The 21,446-nt window shown below is 35.3% G+C and overlaps 2 protein-coding genes across 2 annotated transcripts; one reads left to right on the top strand and one right to left on the bottom strand.

Annotated features, from left to right (window-relative positions):
* Positions 1 to 1,998: 1,998 nt before the first annotated feature.
* Positions 1,999 to 6,004, bottom strand: LOC112740803 (uncharacterized). The gene is made up of 4 exons (XM_072216014.1): positions 5,036 to 6,004; positions 4,883 to 4,964; positions 4,655 to 4,771; positions 1,999 to 2,253 (listed from the first exon to the last, which is right to left on the bottom strand). The coding sequence occupies exon 1, from the start codon at positions 5,863 to 5,865 to the stop codon at positions 5,068 to 5,070; it is 798 nt and encodes a 265-aa protein (XP_072072115.1). The 5' UTR covers positions 5,866 to 6,004; the 3' UTR covers positions 1,999 to 2,253; positions 4,655 to 4,771; positions 4,883 to 4,964; positions 5,036 to 5,067.
* A 10,037-nt stretch (positions 6,005 to 16,041) lies between these two features.
* LOC112740776 (U11/U12 small nuclear ribonucleoprotein 59 kDa protein) lies at positions 16,042 to 21,246 on the top strand. The gene is made up of 9 exons (XM_029291688.2): positions 16,042 to 16,175; positions 17,946 to 18,091; positions 18,226 to 18,568; positions 18,688 to 18,771; positions 19,384 to 19,449; positions 19,872 to 19,944; positions 20,045 to 20,427; positions 20,671 to 20,711; positions 20,930 to 21,246. Exons 2-9 carry the CDS (start codon positions 17,988 to 17,990, stop codon positions 21,006 to 21,008), a joined length of 1,173 nt encoding a protein of 390 aa, XP_029147521.1. The 5' UTR covers positions 16,042 to 16,175; positions 17,946 to 17,987; the 3' UTR covers positions 21,009 to 21,246.
* The last annotated feature ends 200 nt before the right edge of the window (positions 21,247 to 21,446 follow it).

The raw sequence follows: 21,446 nt of genomic DNA, 5'->3' as shown, positions 1-21,446 counted from the left end.
CCATGCTTGCGTAAGTCCAAATAAAAAATTTTTAAAAAAGAAAAGAAGCCCAATCGGCCCAAAACAGCCCAAAAACGAGTATACAACATCAGTGACAATGACTTTGAGCTGCCCTATTAGAATGCACTACCGCACAGAACGCGGTTGTCGAACTAGAGAGCCACTTTAGAACGGCATCGAGGTTAGTTTCCTATTTCATTTTACCATTTTTCATTTACAAAAGAGTTCTTCGATATTTATCAGTAGTATCCATGCAACATAGATTTACAGAGGTGATTTTAGAACTGAATCCTTAGCATTACTCTTATGGTTTCATTGTTTGACATGCTTGACGTTGAACCTCTTTATGGGTATCTTGGGAGAAGGAATTTATAGTGTTATGAATCTTAGCATTTTGGAAATTTTAAGATTCTATTTGTGTTTCGAATGAAGTTATTTCAATTTTTTCTAGTTTGATTATGAAAATCATGGTTTGTTTTAGTTTTATTTGTTGATTTTATTTCTTCTTCTGTTATATATTTATTTAGAGTTAGTCTTTGAATCATAGAGAAGTGTATGCCTAAAGAAAATGAATCCATTTTATTTTCAATCTGTTCCACCACCTTATCCTCATGGACCTCGTAAGAAGCTGCAACATTGGAGTCCTAGTTGTCTCTTTTTTTTAGATCATTCGTAAAACTCTTGACCCAAGAGGAAGAATTACAAAAGAGTTCTTCATGAATATAATGATCCCGAACAATATTATCAAAGAAAATTAGATTACATGGACATTGAATCCAACTTAGCACATTCAACATATCTCCAATTCTATTAGTAAGACCTACCCACCTAAAATTACAAACTAGCCACAATTTCATGACTCACCAACCACATACATACATATATTACATGAAGACACTTTATATAACTAATCACCTTTATCCTTTAATTGTGAATGCGCATATCATTTAATTTATAAACTCCACGGTTGGATTCATTGTGTTTACCTACTGGCTATGTTCAAAGCAATCTGCTCCCATTGATCCTTGGTCTGAAACCATTGGTCATCCTTGTATACCATTTTCATATGTTGAAATATGTGGATTTTATTCTTTGTTTCGTTTCTCAAGAACCGTAACTCTTAGCTAGTATCCTCCATTACTTTAATCTAGTCAATAATATCTTTGTAATTAACTATCACAGTAACATTCTTGGCTATGACACCAACTTCATCTAACAAGAACTAAGTTACATCTTCCGATCCTTAGAGTATAACCTCTCTAGTCATGCTTGCGTAGGCCCAAATAGAAAAGTTGTCAAAAAGAAAAGAAGCCCAATCGAATCAAATACAAGCCACAAACAAATTTACAACATCAGTGATAGTGATTGTAAGCTACCCAATTGGAATGCACTACCGCACAAAACGCGATCGTCGAACTAGAGAGACGCCTTAGAACGGCATCGAGGTTAGTTTTCTATTTCGTTCTGCCATTTTTCATTAACAAAAATTGTTCTTCAGTATTTATCAGTAGTATCCATGCAACATAGATTTACGGAGGTGATTTTGGAACTAAATCGTTAGTGTTACTCTTATGGTTTCATTGTTTTACATGCTTGACGCTGAACCTTTTTATGGGTTACTTGAGAGATGTAATTTACAGTGTTATGAATCTCAAAATTTTGGTAATTTTATGATTCTATTTGTTTGGAATGAAGTTATTTCAATATTTTCTAGTTTGATTATGAATATCATGATTTGTTTTGGTTTTATTTGATTATTTTGTTTCTTCTTTTGGTTGTTTATTTATTCAGAGTTAGTGTCCAAATAACGAAGTAGTGTATGCTTGAAAGAAATGAATCTGGTTCATTTTTAGTATGTATCACCACTGTAATACCCTAACTACCAAAGCTCACGCTTCCGGCTGCGCAACTCTGATAGCTCGGACATTACGACGACACTTATACTATTTAATACTAAAATATGAGCCTGTTTAAAAAAACTTTAAACCGCAAATACCGTTCCCAAAAATGCTTTTGTTCGATAACGTACATCCATAGAAACCATACAACTTACAAAAACTCATAAAGAGTACATCCATATATATACATACATATATATATAAATAATATTACAGACATTAACCAATACAATCCCTATCCCTCTTATAGAATATATCAAGATAAAGGCGAGGGTACAATAATTAATAGTCCAAAGCAATACAGAACATCACAACAATAACTAAATAAATTCTTCGTAACTTCTGCGCCCATATCCTGAAAGGGGAAAAATGTAAGGGGTGAGAACATCATCCTCGAAAGGGTTCTCAGTAGAGGGTTTTTGGGAATTACTGTAATAGGATACATGAAGATAAATCGTACCAGTGATTAATAACTGACTTATGCCTCTTTTCAAAAAACAACAGTTTACAATAAAAGTAAAGTCGGAAATCTTTTCTGAAAGATGAACCATTCAATTCTCAAAACATCAAAGCCTTTCAAAATGGTTTATCTATACTGAACCAAAGTAGCCTTTCACATTTTATTCCAAACCAGAAACCCAAAACCGAAATCAACCATCGGTTCATCTCATTCCAACCACGGCCCTAGGCCCAATCAATCCAACCACGGCCCTAGGCCCAAACAATCCAACCTTCAACCAAATCACCACAATCCAACAGAGATCCAGTTGCAAACACAGATAGGAAGATGCAAGCACAAACAAACAGTTATTGCAAGTAGAACAATTAGCAATTAATCACATAGGCAAACCAAGTACAATATGCATACCCAAACAATGTCACATAGATGCATATGATGCATGCCTGTCCCTAATGGCTGATGATATCATCTGTCGGTTACCAAGCCAACCCGACGTGTCCGGTAGCTAACCCGGACACAGTCTCTCTGTTGTGCATTATTATCATTAGAGGGTATATGTGCCCTGTCGCCATTAGAGGGTATATGCGCCCTGTCGCCATTAGAGGGTATCGGTGCCCTGTCACCCTTACAACAGAGAGAAAAACACAAGCATACTCGCTTACAACTTTCATCTCAGCCATTCGGCTTAAATCCACAAATCATTCAATTGCATACATGCATTTATATTCAATCATGGATCACCATCCATCTCAACCATCCGGCTCACGGTTCAATTCAGAACCAACCAATTTATCAATAAATACAGTCCCTCGGCTTAAATTCATAATTCATAGCCAGCCATACGGCTTATAACTCATTCGGCAATCAGCCATAAGTCAATATCACACACAGCCATTCCGGCCCATAACAAAAACAGTACTTCCATCATTCAACATCATCAAATTCATAAAACCGGCATTTAAGCCATAACTCACTTTTCTCAAGCAATTTCACTTTGAAATCAAATTTTTAACTCTTTTCAGCCTTGGCTTTGAAGATCTCATTTCTCAAATCATCTCAGGCTCATAAGCCAAATTTTACTCAAAGTGAGTTCCCTTTTTAAAACAAAGCCACTCTCGGCATTCTCTTTCCAAAACTTCCAAAACCATGGCAAGTTAAGGATTTATTTCAAAGCATTCAAAATCACCCATCCAACAATGGGATTTTATAACAAAAGTTTCTCGGCAGAGTCCCAAGTCTTTAGGGAAGGTCAACTTATATAAATTCCTTAAAATTCATTGAAACTCTTAAAATCATAGATTTCTCGGTTCAAGTAAATAAAACTGAATTTACTATAAAACCGGCCATACAAAATCACAAGTTCCAACCCGGTCCAAAAATCAACTCATTTGAAACGAAACCGGTTCATTTGAATCAAACCACTTTCAAGTTTCTTTTTAGAACCCATTGTTCTAACTCTTCCAAAATGCCTCAAACTTGATTAATCAATCAAAAGTCTAGGTTCCTTTGAAATCACTAAAAACTCCTTTTTATATTGAAATCAATATTAAAGCATCATTCTTTCCTTCAGTGATTCAAACGGTAAAAATAGTTCAGTTTTAAATAAGCCGAACTCAACGTATAAGGTTCATCAAATAAATTAAGCTTGAAAACATAAATATCCTTTTAATAAATCAATTAATACAATTTCTCAAATCCAACCCTTTTTAAATAACCTTACAAACAAGTGTAGGATTTTATAGAAATTTCGGCAGCACCTCCCCTAAAACTTGGACTTTTGCCACCCGGTTCGGGTCCCAACTAAACCATTTCTCATTCCTTTTCAACAGCTCAAAACCAGAAATCAATTTAAAGCAAGCTAAATCCAACAATCGCCTCAGTGGCGTATCTCAAGGATACCATTTCAAATCAACTCAATATCAATCGATATAACTCATTTCCAAAGCTTTAAAGGAACGGCTCAATAACAAATCATTTGTCCAAAACCAAATCAATTAAAATAAACCGTGCTGAATTCAAAAGTGCATTCGACTTTTCACATCATTAAAATAATTGGCTCAAATCAAATCAATCCTCAACGGATTAAACTCAGATTCAAATCTTTAAAGAATCAACTTCAAACATTACATTTCACAAGCCACACAACAAATTCAGCCAAACCAACATCCATAATCGTTCGAGTCAATCAAATAATACATAAGGCAGATACAATCACTAAATACACAATATCTCACATCAGTATCCATATGTAATAATTCCAATACACAAAACATAGTTTTTTGGAAAGCGCCCCTACCTCAAAACGCAAAATTCCATAACCCAAACGTATCATCAAGTCCTTTCCGCCTCAACTCAAAATCAAAGGCAGCTTCAAAGCACAGCCCCACACATTTTCGCAGCAGCATAAACAACTCTAAATTACAACAAGCAACCTCAGTTACTAACTCTAGGAACATTAATACCATAAAGGCTTTAATACACGTACGGGACACTAACGTAGGGCTTTCGAAACATAATTTCTTACCGGAATAACAACACGAAGCAGCTGCGGATTCGAACCGGCCCCGGCACAGCTCCGGCGGCGGCCAGAAGCTCCGGTGGATCAACTATAAAAACCACACAGCATCAAACCTTCTCGAAATTCCAAAAGAACTGAAATCAAACTTAAAACGCTTACCGGCAAAATTTTCCGGCGACAACAGCAAGGTCTCAAGCGGCAGAAACTCTGCCTGGAGCTTCAGCGGTGATCCCGAAAGTCACAGAGTCGTCCCCGGTGATCAGAATCACAGCGGTGGTTTCTGGTGGAGGTAACTCGCGATGAAATCCAAATGACACAGGCTCCAGTAACGGTTTCCCGGCGGTTGAGGCTCGGCCAGAAGCTCCGGCGACCGTGGCGGCAGCTCCGACGGAGACGGTAGTGAGAGACAGAACTGGCGAGCTCTCCTCTTCCAGCAGCGGCGCTGCGGCAAGGAGCACAACGGCGGCGTGTGAATCGGCGACGGCAGAAACGTGACGGATCTCCCTCACGGCGCGTCTCCCCCTCGCGCGACTAGCAACGGCGCAGGCTAGAGATGACGGCGCGGCGAACAGTGGCGGCGGCGGTGCCAGGCTCTCCTCCGGCGACGCCCTTCCCTCACTGCGCTCTCGGATCAAACTCCCTCTTCTGTCAACGGCGGCGGCGACGAAGGAACGCGATGGCGTGAAGAACGGCACAGGGAGGATGCAACGGGTGGCTAGGGAACGCAGCTCGTTGTGGGGTGCGGTGAGGACGATTGGCGGCGCGGCGACACGACGCGGTGAGGGCAACGCGACTGCACGGCGTGAAACGCGACCCTCTTCACTTCCGATTCTGATCTCCTTCTTCTTCGACGTTGGTGGCGAACGGCGAGCAGAAGGGCGGCGACGGCGAGGCCCACCGCTGCTGGCTCGCCTCTCCCTCTTCTCTTCCCCTGACGCGCGACTCTGACTCCCTTTCCATCCTCTGCTTCTAATTTCGGTTTCTTTCATGGCAATGGGAAGCCATGAGTGTTGCAAGCTGTTGGGGAAAGGGGAAAATCTGCTACTGTTGAGTGTGTTGGTTTGAGGAAGGAGAAGTGTTGCTGCTGCTGTTAGAAGAGAGGGGCGGCAGCAGTTGGGGGAAACCGGGTCGGGTTAGGGTTTCCAAGGTTAGGGTTTCATTTTTGAAAATTAGGGTTAAGGGCATTATGGTAATTTCACATAAAATTAGGAATAATATAGTAATTGAAACTCAGATTAAATCCAACACTATTTGTACATAGAAAATACTATTTGCTCATCAATTTCACAAATTATTTTCAATAAAATGCCCAAATCTAAAAATTAGAAATGGTATACTTAATTTCTTCATTTTCCAAAATAGCAGTAATAATATTTAAAATATTACTTATTTAATCCAAATCATATAAAATCCTTATTATTTCATGACTACCAACTTTATAAATTTGAATATAGAAAATAATCCAACAATTGTGAAATTGGATAAAAATCATAACTTATCTCAAATCCAATAAATCAAAACTTGCCTTAATTATCTTTAATAAAATAATCTCTGAAATTAAGGCTATAAATAACCATAGAATTTGAGACTTGATCATAATAAGACTTTTTCAAATATTCTAGGTCTTACAACCACCTTATCCTCTTGGACCTCGTAAGAAGCTACAACGTTAGGGCCATGGTTGTCTCTTTTTTTTATATCAATCGTAAAAAGTCTTGACCCAAGAGAGAGAATTACAAAAGAGTTTTTTATGAATCTAATAATTTCAAACAATACCATCAAGAAAAATTAGATTACACAGACATTGAATCTAACTCGGCACATTCAACATATCTCCTATTCTATCAGTAACACTTACCTACCTAACATTACAAACCTGCACAATTTCGTGACTCACCAATCACATACATGCATATATTAAATGAAGACACCTTATATTACTAAGCACATTGCTTTATCCTTTATTTGTGAATGCATATATCACCTTACTTATGAACAACAAGGTTGGATCCATTGTGTCCACCTACTAGCTATGTTCAAAGCAATATACTCCTATTGATCCTTGGCCGGAGACCATTTGTCCTCCCTGTATACCACTTTCATATGTTGAAAATGTGCATTTTATTCTTTGTTTTGTTTCTCAAGAACCGTAACTCCCAGCTAGTGTCCTCTTTTTTTTTTCAATCTAATCAACAATATCTTTGTAATTAACTATCACAATAACCTTTTTGGTTATGACATCAACTTCTTCTAATAAGATTTGAGTTGCATCTTCCAAACTTTAGAGTATAACCTCTCTAACTATAGTTGCCTTTTTAACATCACCCCTAAAGCACTTTATCTCTCCATGGTTACTAGTTAAGTAACCTCCAACTATAAAACAATTTAAGCCTTAGTTGTCTTTTTTTATAGTCTTAGTTGCTTTAAGCTTATTGAGACTTGATGAAATTCATAGAGTTGTGATAAACCACTATTTTATGATTCATATTGTGTTTAATTGTGTGGTTTTATCAAGTCTTCGCCCACTTATTCATATGATTTGCATGTATTTACAATTCCTTCCCAAAAATATTCTATGATTGAAAACTTGCTTCCTAAAAACCTTTTAGTTGTATATTTTTATTTTCCTTCGTACCATTCGATGCCGTGATCTGTGTGTTAAGTGTTTTAGGCTTCATAGGGCAAGGATGGCGTAAGGAATGAAGAGGAAGCGTGCAAAAGTGGAAGGAACACAAGGAATTGAGGAGATGACCAATGAGAAGTCACGCGGGCGCATGGCTCACGCGACCGTGCGAAATGGAAGAAATCACAGTGACGCGCTCGCGTTCCTGACGCGACCGCGCAGATTGGAAGCTGCACGAAGGACGCGAGTGCGTGGACGACGCGCACGCGTGGTACGAAAAATGCTGAGTGACACTAATGTGTGGACGACGCGGCCGCATGACGTGCGCGATCTGCAGAATTACAGAAGTCGCTGGCATAGATTCTAGGCCGCATTTCAACCCAGTTTTCGGCCCAGAAACACAGATTAGAGCCAGGGAACATGCAGAGACAAATGCAACAATCTATTCCGCATAATTTCCAGTTTTTAGATTTGATTTTACTCCCTCCCCTAGGTTTCTCTTTCTACATTCATAATTTAGGATTTGAAGATTTTTGGCTTTGGCTTTTGAGAAGAGTCTACCTCCGAAACTGGTCATTATAGTTTGTTATTTACTTTTCATTTACTCTTCCATATTCTTAATTTGTCCAGAGTTGATATTGGATTATTTTCATAGTTTATTAATACAAAACTATTTTTACTTTTAATTAATCTCTTTCATTATTGCTTATTATGTCTCTTCTTATTTCCCCCATTGATTTTGTGAAGTCTACATTTATGATGATGGAGTAGTTTCCCAACATGATTGGGAGTTGATTAAAAGGAGAACCTTGAGTTGAAATAATCAAGAGTTCAATTGTAATTGGTTCATTGTTGGTTGGCTTGTTAGTCACTAACTCTAATCCTTTCCAAGGGAGAGGATTAGGACTTGTGAATAGAAGTTGACTTTTAATTTGACTTTCCTTCATTCGTTGAGGGTTAACTAAATGAAAACAATGACTAATTATTAATTGATCTTGACAAAATTTTAACAAGGATAGAACTTCCAATTAATCTTCTCCCGATCAAGATTTTATTTAAATCATATAAATTCTCTAATTTAATTTTTTTGTTCATCAAACTCAAAACCCATTTAGAAAACCTCTGATTGATAAAATAGCACATCTTCCTGCAACTCGTTGGGAGATGACCTGTGACTCATACTCCCAGTATTTTATTTCTAAAATTTGTGACAACCCTTTTCTAAATTGATGAGTAGATTTTCGCCGGTTAAGAACTGTACTCGCAACGCCATTTTTCTAATTAATTCTTAATCTGCCAATTTCTGCTCACGTCAAGTTGTCCTATAGTTTTTGTGGGGTCAAAGGAGAATGGAAAGGCTTTTTCCCCAATTCAAATTTGGGTGTCTCCCGATCGACAAGAGAATTGAATTTTGATCTTTTAATTAAAAAATGAGAGAAAAAAGAATTTACCTATAATATTTTCCGACTCTACTAGAAATCTGATCAAAACTTGTTTGATGTTCTAATAGAATTTATAGTGGGTTAGTTGAGAGATAGTCAACAGATCGAAAGTGCAAGATGGATTGAACTTTAAGGATTTAAAAGTGTTTAATTTAACACTTTTAGAAAGATAGGATTGGAGATTGCGAATTAAATAGCACTCTCTTTTAAAGTATGGCAAAGTAAGTATTTTAGGTATTCTACCTTTTTAAAAGATGACATTGGAATAAATCTCTCACAAGATTGGAGGAGTTTGCTAGAAGATAAGAAAGTACTTGACAAAAGTGTTTTGTGCAGAATAGGGAGATAATCAAGTTAGAATATATGAAAGCTTTTGGCTCAAACAATTTAGCCCCGTTAAAAATCATTTTTTCCAAGTCCAAATCAACAACTTATCTAGGTTTCAGACTTAATTATATCAGACAGACAGTGAAAACACCAAATAATTCAATAAGTTTTTAGTCACAGTTTGACACAATCTATTCTTCAGACTCTTATCTCAGATGAAGAAGACATACTTATCTGGTCAAGAGAGAAGAATTCGTAGTACTTAGTCTTTTCGGTATATCCATTGGCTTATCAGCTCTTCCATCCCTCATTAGAGCAATTACTAGAGCAATGTAGACAAAAGTCTTGGTAGTCTTCAATTTGGTAACTGAGATACTAGCCAAAGAACAAAATTTTTCTATAGAAAATCATGTACAATAGGATTCCAATTACACAGAAGCTCAATCAAAGGATTCATAGTGTTAACCTGATGTGCATCCAAATATAATCAATTGGAAGAATTAGTTACTAGTGTTCAAAACCGATCCAATTCAAACAAAACCGATCAATCGAACAAAAAAAAAATACAAAATCTGAACACATTAAAAATTAAAAAAATTGTAAAATTTTTTTGCAGTTTTTGATTCGGTTCGATTCGATTTTCGGTTCTGTCACAAAAAATCTGAACCAAACTGAACCTAACCAGTATATATAACTGCATATAATATAACTTTACAAAATATCCCTATTTAACCTAAATCCTAATACACTCCCTCACTCCCTCCCTCTTACTCATGTCGTAGCGCACACTAGGGGTGTTCAAAACCGACCCAAACCGAACAAAACTAACTAACCATACCAAAAAATAAAAAAGTCACATTTTGTTGTTTTTTATGGTTTGGTTTGATTTTCGATTCTGACACTGAAAATCCTAATTGAACTGAACCGAACTAGTTCACATAAAAACCCTAACAAAACCAACCCCCAACACATAACCTAGCACCACTCTCACTCTGACTCCACTCTAACGAAGGAAACCCTAAGTCCCAGCACCGAACACTTTCGTCCTCCCACCTTCCACACTTTACAGCACCGTTTTCCTCCACAACATTGTCGTCCTCCATAGCACCGTCACCTGACAGCATCGTTTTTTAAAATATTTTATGATGTAACCAACAAAGTTTCTAATTCAACATTTATGATATCTTCTCAATATTTTAATAACTTTTGTAAAATATTGTCTACAATTAAGCATTGAATGGAAAGCTTAGGTCTTGTGCTTTCAGGCATGGTTGAGAAAATAAAGTCTAAGTATGATAAGTATTGAGACAACATAAAAAATAAAAATATGATGATTTTTATTGCAGTGGTTGATGATCCTAGCTATAAGCTTCAATTGATCAAGTGGTGTTTTAAGAAGTTGTATGAAAAAGAAGATGCGGATTTCTTGACTTCAAAAGTGAAGGGGACGCTTTTTAAGGTGTTTGATAGCTATAGGCTGTTTGGTGAGATTGGTAACTATCAAAGATCTACTCGTCAAGATCCTCTTAAAGTTGGCGCACAAGAGCTTGATACAAATAAAACTTCCTTTGCTATTGAAATTGAGAAGGAAATGCAATTCAATGAGAGTGTTAACAAGAATGAGGTGGATTTATATCTTATGGAGGTCTTTGAGAAGAGTGGCATTCAATTTGACATCTTAAACTGGTGAAAAGTGAATTCCAATAAATATCCAATTCTTGGGCAGATTGCAAGAGATGTCTTAGCGATGCCAGTTTCCACAGTAGCTTTAGAATCGACTCTTAGTACAGGAGGAAGGGTGTTGAATAATTATAGGAGTTCTCTAATTTCGATGACAGCTGAGGCATTAATTTGTACACAAAATTGGCTCCAAAACTCTCCAAAACTTGTTCTTGAGGAGCTCATAGAGGATTTGAAGAAGTTGAAATTAGGTATGGTTAAGTTTCGACCGAAAATTTTCTTTATTACCTTTGAATAATTTTTAATGTAGTTTTTATTTATATATATTATTTGTTATGATTGTTTCTTACGAAGAAGATTCTAGTGTTAAGTCTGATTGAGTATATTTTGTATGGTATTAATTGTTCTCTTTAATATTAGAATGTAAAATTAGATTAAAATATTTTCTACTAGTGCTATATTATTATTATTATTATTATTATTATTATTATTATTATTATTATTATTATTATTATTATTATTATTATTATTATTATTATTATTATTATTATATAACTGCCTTTTGATTTTAGGTTGGTTTGCTTAAAGAAGTTTCACTATTTTGTTAGAGAGGACACCAAAACGTAGCTATTTTTTGCTGGAAATTTATTTTTATCTTTTATTGTGTTGACTATTGAACTTTGGATGACTTTAATTGTCGTAATTTAATTTCTTTTGTCGTTGAATTTTTTTTGGATCAAGACTTTTTTTTAGTTATTGTGCATTTGTGTTATATGATTTCAATTTTATGACATTGTAAAACAGTAGGATAATTTTTTATTGAATTAATTGAATAAACCGAACCAAACTAAATCGATTTCAATTGGTTTGGTTTGTTTCGGATGATCTCGATAAAAAATCAAACCAAATCGAACCGCAATTTAATTAAACGATTGGATCATATGACTTTTTCTTAAAAAATGAACCAAACCGCACTGCAAACACCCCCTAGCGCACACGACCTCTCACTTCTCACTCACGCCCAAATGACAAAAACTGCTCTGTGCTCTCTCACTCGCAGTCACAGTTTCACAATGCACCCTCCTCTTTCAGTCATAGACTCGTAGTCCTCTAGTTTTTTCTATCGTCGCCGTCCAGCCATCCAGTAACCCTGTTTTCTTCTACGTCTATCGATGCAACTTTTCGAAGCGTTATTGTCTTCCGAGTTTGATTTGTCATCGTTTTCTCAGTTTGTATCACTACCGTAGCGCTGTTGTCTTCCGAGTTTGATTTGTCGTCGTCTTCTCAGTTCATATCATCGCCGCCTTCTCGAATTGCAACGCCTTCTTCTTCTCACTTTGCAGTTCACAACATTGTTGTCTTCATAGTTCATAGTGCCTCGTCTTCATATCTTTGTGATTTGAAGTTCTAAATTATTTTTTGGATTTAATTCTTCTACTTCTTCTTCTTCTTCTTAGTTCACTCTTCTCCCCTTACAGTTCCCAGGATCGTTGTCTTCATAGTTTGCAGTGCCTCATCTTCGCATATCTGTGATTTGAAGTTCTAAATTTGATACTTCTTTGTTCACTCTTCTCACTTTGTAGTTCACAACCAGGGACAGACCCATATAGTATCATAAGGGGATAAGGGGTTACTTGCCCCACTCTTATTTTATTTTATTTTTTTAAAGATATACATATATAATATGTCCCTATTTTAAATTTTAAATGATTCCACTATAAATAAACTTAGTCCAATTATTTAAAGTCCCAAACTCACTTTTTCTTTCCATCATTTTAACTATTAATTAGTCTAATTAAATTTAGTCTTTTTCCATTCTTAAATTTCAGTCGTCATCACTCCTTTAATCTCTTAAATCTTCTTATTAGTTTCAACCTTCTTTTTTCTATTCTTTTTCTAGTGGCCATCTTCTTCATAAAAAGATAAATTTTAAATTCTCTATTTATTTTTATATAACTCTCTAAGACTATATGTATTTTTTAATTTCATTGTTTCTCTTTTTGATATTTTTAATTACAAATCTTAATTTAAACATTTATAATTTAGGTATTGATCTAATTTTTTTATTCTCTTCATAAATTTATATATTTTATTTTATTCTCAATTTAGTGATTCTTATTATTTATTTATTTATCTTTCATTCTATTTTATTATATGTAATTATGTTGCATAAAAATTTCTAAAGCTAATTGATCAATTTACTAATTTAAAATATATATTTTTTATTTATAGAAATAATAAGGAAAAAATATTAAAAAAATATTTTTCATTCTATTTTATTATATATAATTTTTGGTTTTTTTTATTCAAATAATTAATGTGTACTTTTATTTTTTTAAATTTAAATTAATATATCTTTTGATAGTAATGTATATTATTTTTGCCCCTTTAATATAAATTTTTTGAGTCCGTCACTATTCACAATGTCGTTATCTTGATAGTTTGCAGTGCCTCGTTTTTGTATTTTTGTGATTTGAAGTTCTAAATTATTTTTTAGATTTGGTTATTTGTTGTTAGTTTTGTTTTTTGATTTTGATCTGATATTTGTTTATGATTTATTGTTTTGATTTTTAGTTATGATTATTTGTTTTTGGTCATGATTTTTGTTTAGCATTTTGGATCTGATTATTTCTTCGTGATTCTAATTGTATCTTCTATTCTGATTTTTTTATTATAATTGTTTGTATGATTATTTGTTTTGTGTTTTTATTTTTTATTTAGGATTTTTATTTTGTTTTTATTTTTTTGGTTTTAATATGTGATTTTAGCTATAGTTATCAAATTCGGTTCGATTCGGTCGGTTTGACCGAAAATTCGGTCACTTAACCAAGTCAAATCACTCGTTGAACCGTTTATGCAATAGACTCGGTCGAATTCGGTTCGATCCGACGGATTTTATGTAAATCCGGTGACCCGGCCGGTTAATCCAACCCGGTCCGGGTCATGTTTATTAAATCTTTTTATTTTTTCTTTCCTGAAACGGCATCGTTTCAGACCCTCCCCACCCCACCTCTTTTGAATGAACCCTAACTGCCTGGCGTCGCAGAATGGAACTCAGCCATCCCCTCCCAAACCCTCGTCTCTCTGTCTCTTCTCTTCGTCATCACTTTCTCGAGCTCGGCGTCGGCATCCCCTCACCCTCACCTCGTCTCTCCCCTCATCGTCAGTTCATCACTCCCTCAGCGTCGTCATTTCGTCACTCTCAGTCTCTGGGTCTCTCATCTCGTCGCTCTCTCGGTTTCTCACCGTGAGTCTGTGACCCTGTGTTCGCGTCGTCGAAACCAATGAAGCAACATCTACTCCCTCGGGTGGTGGTGGTGGTCGTCTTCTCTACCAGGCGAGCTCCAGTTTTCGACCTTGTTTTTTCTCTAGTTCAATGTTGATTTCGGTGAATCTGGTGGTTGTTGAATATGGTTTTTGCTGTTTTATTTAGTTTTTTGAGTTGTTGTTGCTGTTATTTCTCTAGTTTGATGCTAATTTTGGTGAACCTGAGCAAATTTTGAGTTGTTGCTGTTCTTTCTATTTGTTTAATGTGGTCTTTTGACGTTTAGAGTTGTTGTTACTGTTCATTCTCTGATTCGATGTTAATTTTGGTGAACCTAAGCAAATTTTAGAGTTGTTGCTGTTCTTTCTGTTTATTGAATATTGGTTTTTTAGAGTTGTTGTTGCTGTTCTTTCGCTGATTCAATGTTAATTTTGGTGAACCTGAGCAAATTTTAGAGTTGTTGGTCTTTCTATTTGTTGAATGTTGGTTTTTTAGAGTTGTTGTTGCTGTTCTTTCTGTTCTTTCTCTGGTTTGATATAAATTTTAGTTAGAATTATTGTTGAATCTGGCAGTTGCTGCTCTTATTTGATTTTTTAGAGTTGTTGTTGATCCTGAGGAAATTTTAGTGAACTTAGATTGAATAGTTAAATTCGTTGTTGATTATCATTAGTGAACTTTTGGTGGTTGTTGATTATCATTAGTTGTTGCTGTGTTTCTTTTGCTTGAATGGAAAGGCTTTCCAACTAGCCATTGTACCTGAGATTGCGAGAAGTCCTTCCTCTTCTTTGGAGCTTGTTCTTGTTCCCAGGGGTAAGTTCTACTGGTTTGTGGGGAAGCTCTTGTTTTTTCTTTCAGGAATTGGTTGGTGGCATGGACACTTAGACCTTTCTTATTTTTAGTATTTGTGACAATCATAGAGTTTATAATAATAGAGGAAAGACTGATCCTGCTTGGGGTCATTGTAAACAAATTGTGGATTTACCAATTGTGTTATCTTTCACTCACCTTTGTTGATATAAATTAAAAAAGTATTTTGTACTAGGGACTAATATATTATCTTTTTTTAGATAATTAGTTATGTTTAAAAATTAATATTGAACTATTAATGTTTGCAAAGATTTATATTTTAATTTTTAAGACATTATTTTAATTTTATTCATATAATTTAAATTTTTTTTAGTAATGACTGGGTTGACTGGGTGAATTAGTGACCCACCGGTTGAACAAGTGACCCGGTCGTATAACCGGGTTGATTACCGGTTCGGTTCTGATAACTATGATTTTAGCATGATTCTGAAAATTCAACTGGATTGATCGGTTCAATTGGAAATCGGTTATTTGACCGATTCGGTTCAAACAAAAAATTATTGACAAAAAATCGGTGAAAGAATCGGTTAAATTGACGGTTAATCAATGAACCAATTGAACCGTCCGGTTTTTTTTAAAGATTTCCGGTTTTTAAAATTGTATATATAAAAAAACAAAAGACCCCCCTCTCTCTCTCACTTTCCAAACTGCACCGTACCCCTTGCTAAACCCTATCAGAGACAACGGCTCCAGCCACCACCACCACCAGCTGCAGCAGGCAGCAGCCCCCGCCACCAGCTGCCACTCGCCCTCTTCTCGCCGTGGAATTTCTGTTTGGACACATCGCACGTCGCTCGAGTCGCCCAGCTCACAGTCGCACGTCGCTCATCTCGTTGCTCGCCTCTTCGGTCACCTCGCCGTTGCTCACCTCAACGGTAAGCACTCCTCGGCTCCTCCCTCACTAGTGACTGCTTGCTGCTTGCTTTCTTCAGTGCTTCGTCAGTTTTATTTTTAAAAATTTTATTGATTTATACTTCACGGGTCGTCTACTGTCTCTGTCGCCGGTTTGCCGCCCAAATCGCCTCTCTGCTCGCCTCTCAGTTCTCCGCCGCGAGTGATAATGTGTTGCCGTTTGCTTCTTCGAGGTCGTCGACGGTAATCTCCTCGCCTCCAACCTTTCGTTCTTCCCTGACTCCCTATATCATTGCCGTGGGTTCTTCAGTTACTGTTAAATTAATTTTGGGTTCATCTTTTTTTTTTCCATTAATTTTAAGATTGTGAGCTGAGTTTGTGTTCTGAGTTTGGAATTGGATTATTTATTTAATTTGTTGAATGCTGGTGTGATTCTGAATTCAATTTAATTTGAATTCGGAGTTTGGAATTGGATTCAATTTAGTTTTTTGTTGCTGATATGTTTTCAGTTTAATTTGGAGTCAAGAGTCAGAAAATGTTGCTGATTAATGGATTAGAATCCCCAAAACTAACTATGAATATATGCTTTGGCTCTCTTATATTCAGCAGATTTAGAAATTTGTAATTGAATTAAACTTTGTTTTGTGTTACAATTGTATGATGTTTGGTTTGAGGATTTTTACTATTCAGTAAATAGAAATGATGCTCTTATTAAAAGTTTTTGAATACTTGATTATTAGAAGTTATTGTTAAACTTTTTGTTCCGAATTTTTGTCGCTGATGTGGTGAGTATTATTGCTAACTGCTTGATTTGAACTTAGAAATCAATAGAAATTTTTTTATTTTGTAAATTTTTAGTGATAAATTATGGACATGATGAAATTTTGAAATTAGAAATGATTGAATTTGAATATCTGAAATTATATATTGAATTTTTAATAATTTTATTGTATATTTAATTAAACCGGATCAACCATGATTCCACCCCGGTTAGATCATTGAACCATTGAACTCGTCACTTGACGGTTCAATGACCGGTTCGGTTCTTATAACCTTGGATTTTAGTACACTTAGATACGATTAGATGATTAAAACAAGATAATTTTTTAAATTAATTGAAAAACTGAAAAAACCGAATTGGTTTGGTTTGGCTTGATTTGGTTTAACTCGGTAAAAAAACTAAACCAAACTAAACTGAAGAATTAATATGAAATTGTATCGGATGACTTTTTCTTAAATAACTGAACCAAACCGCACCGCGAACACCCTTAGAATCAGTTACCCACATGCTTGGCTCATGCTCTGAATCAACTGCTGCGTGAAGATTAGCTGAACTTCCAGTACCAGACTCTGATGTGGAAACTTGGAAATGGTTGGTAATCTCTTTGAAGAATTTCAAAGAGGCAGAGACAAAAAAGAGGAATAGGGCCGCACACCTGGTTTGGAGCTATAGAAAGCTCGAAACTTGCTAGTCAGCTGCTGGCACCTATCAAAGAAGTTCGTTTCGCCATGAATGCATCTGAAGAAGCTTGATTAGTTCTAGTGTTTTGATGATGGATAAGCTTATCTGTTTTATGATTGTTAGAAACTATAATATCGTGAAAATTCCCATTTTTAACCTTGCTGTTGTTCTCTTTAGCTTATATTTAATTGCTAATCAAATAAAATAACCTATCTTTAGGAAAAAAAATTATGAACATTAAATTATTTATTTAGAATTTAAGAACAAAAAATTTCTATGAGAAATCATGCATAATGGGATCCCAGTTTGGCAGGAGCTCAATCGAAAAATCTACAGTGTTATGAATCTGTTTTTTTGGTAATTTTATGATTCTATCCGTTTGGAATGAAACAAGTTATTTCAATATTTCTTAGTTTGATTATGAATATCATGGTTTGTTTTGGTTTTATTTGTTGATTTTTTTCTTCTTTTGGTTATTTATTTATTCAGGGTTAGTCTCTGAATCAAGTAGTAGTGCATACTTGAAAGAAATGAATCCATTTCATTTTCAGTCTGTACCACCACCTCATCCTCTTGGACCTCCTCAGTTTCCAATGTTACCTCCTGATCCACCAAGTTCAAGTTCATTTTGGCAAAACCGAAATGTTTGTGAACGCCTCAGAGAATTGCAGGACACTCTTAATCTTGCAAAGGCAATGTATGTTTTTATTTTGGCTTCATATATTACTTTCACTTTTTTAAACTTAATGTTTCTCCAAAATTAATAGCTTTTATGCTGTAAGCTAGTTAATTATATTCTTATCAAAATAATAAACTTGCTGTTTTTCTTAGGCAAAAGGAGCTAGAGATGTTGATGATGATCAAAGATGGTAAAGTGTCTTTAGAAGATGTGAAACATGGATCTAACGAACCTTACCTGTCTGGTTTTCTAGAATGTTTGCAAGACAGAAGGGTTAATATAGAATCCCAAGAATCATTGGCAGTTGAAGCAGCTAATTATTTGATGTCAAAGCTAAGATCTCAGCTGGAGCCATTCAGATATGTTGCGGATGAAGCAAGTCCATGGGAGGAGAAATCTGCGGCTGCAAGGTTTGCAAATAAAGTGTACAAGTCCAAAAGAAATAAGCGCTGGCGGAAGAAGAAAAGGAAGCGTATTGCAGAAATGCTGGCAAAGGTTACTTTCCCTTTGTTTTTGTGAGATATTTTCATTGCCCTTTATTGTAGCCGTTTCTTGAAACCCGTTTCTATGTTTGGCTCCTTAGTCCTTTCTTTATCAAAAAATAAAAATTATAGGAGCAGGAGGAATTTCATTGCATTGACCGAGAAGCTGATGAATGGAGAGCAAGGGAGATTTCTAAGGATGTTGCAAACTGCAAGGTATTGATGTTTTTGCCTGCTTACTTTTTACTTTGAATTTGCTAGTGAGCTTTTGCTGTTGCCAGGCTAAAGAGGAAAAGCATATCTGCTGTCTGCATGGATTAATTTATGTCCAAAATATGAAGCACATGATTCTCAAAATCAGATATATGATTGCGGTATTTGGCAAAATTCAAGGATTAATTGGTGGCTTGGTGGCTATATATGAATGGCTATAAATTTAACTTCTCAATTTTTTACTTTTTTTTATTTTTTTGTTATGTTTTTCAAATCCTCATTACACATAATTATAGTCAACATGTTGCTACAATATTGTTTGTATGCTATTTTTCTAGATTAAGAGAGCAGCTAAGTTGTAAAGCTTTCAGTTCATAATATTTCCAATAACATATTTCTGTGTATTGCTTCAAATTGTTTACATGCTATATGCTATTGCTTCGTTTGCTGCTATTTTTTCTTTATTAGTTTCTTAGTGAGATGTGAGAAATGGTGAAATTGAGTAATTGTGTAATCTGTTTGCACATTTGATTAGTATAGATATATTATCAGTTGCTTCAGTTTGAACTGCAATTTATACATGTCTTAGGGATGTCTAAAACATGTCTTTTGCAGGTGGAAAAGATGAAGGAAATTGCTAAGATTAAAGCCAAAGAAGAGAAGAGGAAATTAGAGGCTGAGGTAAACTTCCTTTTTGTACAAATGACTGGTAAATCATTGTTAAATTGTGGATTATGTTAACTTTGAATAACTTGTCAAATGTTCTATAGAATTTAGCAATGTTATGTGATGACTTTTATATCTTGTGTCTACTGACTACCTAAGTTATGTGAAACCTTTCCATCATGCTATGCTTCTTAGCAGTTTACCATCATGTTCTGTTCTTTTGTTCTGTAGTTCCTTTTCATGTTGTCTTTGTCAAAGGCATCCATTGCCTCTTTCTTTACAAGTCCATTTTTTTACTTTCGAATCTTTTGTAGAAATTTCCCCATCTAGCTGTATGTTTATTCTATCAACATGAATCATTTTATTTTTTATCCCACACTACTTACTCCATACTTTTGGGGGTTGATTTTGTTACATTACATTATTTCACATCACAGCTTGAAATGCTCTTGGTTGTGGAGAAGCTTCAAGAATTACGCTCCATAAGGATTCAAAAGTTGAAAAAACAAGGTGACTGAAGTGTAATATAAATGTGTGTGTGTATATATATAATGTAACATTCAGTTTCTTTCATACTTGACGCGACCTTGGTTCTTTACAAATTATGCAGGCCATTTTCTTCCTGAGGAGGATGACAAGTTTCTTGAGAGAGTTCAGGCTGCAGTGGAAGAAGAGGAGCGTGAAGCTTTGGCTGCAGCGAAAACAGTTGCTGCTAAAGATGCGATAGCAACTGCTGAAGAATCCAGGAAAGCTAGCAAAAATCAAGGGATGCTCTCAAAAGAAAGTAACACCGACACTAAAATTGAGGAGAACAAAGAGAAAACGGTTGATAAGGTGCCTGAAGAGGGATCTGATGCCGTTGAGTATAAATCAAGTAAAATTGCTTCAGAAGGACAGAGTAGTGGTGGAACATATGATCCTTTGGCAAATTTACCTATTGAGTTCTATCATTATTATCATGGCAGCAACAATGACATGGGAACGCTTATTGAGGTATTTTCAACTACTTTATCATCAAATTCTTAATGTATATTACCTTCTCTCCTTTATCTCTTCAGAATTTGTATGTTATCAGTTGAATTCTTTAGTATTGAAGACTGCTACTTTTACTTCATTGATACACTAATAGCCTAATAATACTATTTCCCCCCTTTATACCTGCTTAAATTTAACCCATTCATACATTCATTTTGATTTATTGATTATTAAGAATTTTTTCTGAGTGATCTCATGCAGGTTAGAAGAGGGTGGGATGCCTATATCAGACCAGGAGGAAGGTAAGAAATAAGAAAAAAAAATGAAGCTTTTCTGCTAATTCTTCATTATTTGGGTTAATTTGGTTGGTATACCCTTAAAATTAAGGGATGATATCAATTTAATTCGACGCATAAATCTCATCCAAAAAAAGAATTTACACTTATGTTTAACATGTTAACTCTGTATTTCACTAATCTGTTTTTAACCCCTTTTTGTTTTGGTGCCGCACTTCAAACAGCCGCATACCAGGGCACTGGGTTCAGCCTCCTCCTCCAGCCAATGAGATATGGGCTTCTTACTTGGTCAAACCCAAATGATTGCTAATTCATTGCCAATTTTGTGTAAAAAATTTCAGATGATTAGTGTTGTTTTGCTACCTATGAAGTATGAACTGTGTTCATGACCAGCCAGGTATTAATGGTGTGGGGTGAAATGTATATTGTAGTAATCTTTTGTATGCAACCAATCATTTGTAAGTATTTTATTCAAATCAAAGACCATAGCATAATATTGTTGAATATACAGTAAATAAATGAAAAAATAATTTCCGAATCATTTTTCAGAATTGCAGAGGTGATGAAATCTGATGAAAAGTTGTATTATTCCTTCTTCACTGCCATTTATATCAAATGTTTTCTTGGGACGTGGAATGGTGTACCAAAATTAAATACAAACTATCGGCTAAACTAGTTCACACACTCGTGGAATGGTTTAGTCTCTTAATTTTTTTTTTTCATTTGAAGTAATAAAGTGGA

Source organism: Arachis hypogaea, chromosome 2, assembly GCF_003086295.3.
Source record: "Arachis hypogaea cultivar Tifrunner chromosome 2, arahy.Tifrunner.gnm2.J5K5, whole genome shotgun sequence".
NCBI classification, from domain to species: domain Eukaryota; kingdom Viridiplantae; phylum Streptophyta; class Magnoliopsida; order Fabales; family Fabaceae; genus Arachis; species Arachis hypogaea.
This window is presented reverse-complemented; position numbering and strand designations above follow the sequence as displayed.

Coding starts and splice junctions, on each gene's coding strand:
- LOC112740803 (XM_072216014.1), bottom strand. CDS start 5,865: ATGAAAGAAACCGAAATTAGAAGCAGAGGATGGAAAGGGAGTCAGAGT.
- LOC112740776 (XM_029291688.2), top strand. CDS start 17,988: ATGTTACCTCCTGATCCACCAAGTTCAAGTTCATTTTGGCAAAACCGA. Junction 19,945..20,044: donor TCAAAAGTTGAAAAAACAAG/GTGACTGAAGTG, acceptor CAAATTATGCAG/GCCATTTTCTTCCTGAGGAG. Junction 20,712..20,929: donor TATATCAGACCAGGAGGAAG/GTAAGAAATAAG, acceptor CACTTCAAACAG/CCGCATACCAGGGCACTGGG.